The sequence below is a fragment of the Lotus japonicus genome, chromosome 5 (genome assembly GCF_012489685.1).
Source record: "Lotus japonicus ecotype B-129 chromosome 5, LjGifu_v1.2".
Classification (NCBI taxonomy): Eukaryota; Viridiplantae; Streptophyta; class Magnoliopsida; order Fabales; family Fabaceae; genus Lotus; species Lotus japonicus.
Window position 1 is genome coordinate 37,684,324 of NC_080045.1, and position 2,634 is coordinate 37,686,957.

Genomic DNA, 2,634 nt, shown 5'->3' on the forward strand with positions numbered 1-2,634 from the left:
TTTTAGCTAATTTACTACACTACCATAAAGACTCTTCATAAACACTTGTAGCCTGAAATACCAGAGAAGAGTAACTCAAACCATACCAAGGTAGCTTAAAATATTCTTCAACAACAAACCTATTAACAGCAGCTAAGAATACCCAGATGCAGTACCAAAGACTAGAAACAACCAGAGTACAACACACAATAGAGGATCACATCACATCAGCATTACCAAGAACTACTGCTACTGCTACAATTACTGCATACATCCATTAGTCCCCTTATTAGCACAATTTGGCAAAGGCTCAAAGAAGAAAAATCATGCTATTATAGAAAAGTCATTCTAGTGTTGAGAGAATCCAAGAGTAGTACTCAGAAGCTTATTACAGACCTGGAGCAAGTGTAGTAGGTATAGAGCCACACAAGGCTGTAGCAAATACATCCAAAAGAAAAAAATTAACTAAAGAGAGGTGCTACGAGGGCTAGAACTGGTGGATCCAGTTACATCCTCCTTCTCTTCTGCAGTAGACTCCTCATTTTCCCTGTCAGACTCATCATCATCCTCTCTAGCAGTTTCATACTGAGCCTCTTCTTCCTCAACATTAGCATTGTCATCCTCAACATTCTCAGTAGATTCTTCAATATTACCTTCCTCAGCACCAGCAGCAGGAACCTGTGTCATGGCTTTGATGAGCTTGTCCACATTCCGCTTCCTAATCTTGCAAGCCTGAATAGTGACATCTAAGGATTTGGAGACATCCCTCAATTCAGCCAAAACATCATATGTGCTTGCACCAACTGCCTGAGTACCATTGGTACTGGCAGAACCTTTTACTGCAGATAGCACAATGTCTGGAACATGTGTCCCAGCAAACAAGCGATAATCAAACTTGAGAAGCATAGGTCTCTTACCTTGTGGTTCATCAACCCTCACAACATGAGGATGTTGTTTGACAATTAGTTCAGACAATAGACATGGAAATAGAATTGGCATTCACACAGCATAAGAGCCTGCATGCTTCAGAGTCTGATAAAAAACCAGTTTGCCAAAATCAAACTCACCACCAGTGCCAATCAAATAGAGCATTCTTGCAAGGGGAGGAGTTACACCAGATAGGTGATTGGTGGCCATCCAATTTGCACACCCAATCTTGAAAAGAACAGCATACTTGGTAGTTAACTTCCCAGAGGGAAGTAATCCTTTCTTTGGCCACTTCTTGACCATTTTGCCAGTAAGGGTCTTAGCAACCCTATTTAAATCAGGTTCTTCATCAGTTCCAGCAACCAAACTTCTTCCCAAAATCTCATTAACAACTTCAGGAGAGAAATTAACACACTTTCCTCTGACATAGACCTTCCTGAACTCAGGGCTACTCTCATCATCACAGTCAGTAGGGATATTCACAATGAATTCCCTAACCAATTGAGAGAAACATCTGCCAATGTCCTTGACAGTCTTCATCAAACCTACATCAACCAACAGTTCCATGATCTCTTTGAGTTCCAAGGCATCTGCATGAAGCTCCCTTTCTATGGCTAACCTTCTCTGAACAACAAACTTCCAACTTTGTGCAGAACTGGCAAAGTGGAAGGATACATTGTCAATTGGTGCCTCGGGAACATTCAAAGGAATTCTCTTCCCCTTGATCATTTTCTTGGCCGTAGTGGTGATGTTAGGAATATTTGGCTCGACATCTGGCTCAGAGTCAGTTTCAGCAAAATGTTTCCTCTTCTTTCTAGTGGATGCAACAATCTTCTCATCTTTCTTGTCCTTCTTTGTCTTCTTCCCAGGAACTGAGACCTGAGATGCTTTTGGAGTCTTGGGAGTCTAAGAACCATGAACCTTTTTCTTCTTTTCTTTCAAACCTGCAACATTCTTGCTTGTAGAAATTGTGGCCTTCTTACTAGCAACGGCAGTGACTTTCTTGTGCACTTCTTGATCATCAGAGTCTTCTTCTTCAGAGGCAACAGACACTTGTTTCTTACCCTTCTTGGACAAGGGTTCAGGGGTTTTCTCATGGGGAATTTTAACAGAGGGAGTCTTCTCACTCGAAGATTCCTGAATAACAACATCAGTATCATCTTCCTTCTCAGTACCAGGTTCACTAGGGTTTGCCTCAGAGTTCGGTTCAGAATCACGATCATCCTGTGATTCAACATTTGGCATGACATCATGTGCAGTGGCAACATCTGCAAGAGTCTATAAGACATTGTGGATAACTTGATCTGCTTCAGCATCGACGACATCGCTTTCTTGATTATCATCAACCGGTGGATTAGGAATGGAATCTTCTGAGATGTCCTGAACACTTGAAGTTTTCCCTGTGCCTCGCTTGACAACATGCTTGATCCTCATATATACTCCTTGTCCTCTTGGCTGGTCCAGACGATTCTGGAGAGACAATTCTTGCAGAAGAACGAGTAACCCTAGAGGGAGTAGAAGATGCAGTCTTCAAACCAAGTAATTTGACTCCATGTGAGTTCTTGATAGGTTTGGGACCGACAGCGATCTTCTTTCCTGAATCTTGAGTCATGATTGAGAGCAACTTGACACACTTACAAAAATAACCGTTAGAGTGCAGAAAACACAAAGAGAGAGAATAAATCAAGTTTGTGGAACCAAGACATATCAGTTATGTGTCTTCCTCAA

General features: G+C 41.7%; 1 protein-coding gene across 1 annotated transcript; it reads right to left on the reverse strand.

Annotated features, from left to right (window-relative positions):
• Window positions 1-444: 444 nt before the first annotated feature.
• Window positions 445-978, reverse strand: LOC130719508 (uncharacterized). The gene has a single exon (XM_057570131.1). It carries the CDS (start codon window positions 976-978, stop codon window positions 445-447), a length of 534 nt encoding a protein of 177 aa, XP_057426114.1.
• Between the last annotated feature and the right edge of the window lie 1,656 nt (window positions 979-2,634).

What these genes read in the sequence shown, in the direction of transcription:
- LOC130719508 (XM_057570131.1), bottom strand. Translation starts at nt 978, where the DNA reads ATGCCAATTCTATTTCCATGTCTATTGTCTGAACTAATTGTCAAACAA.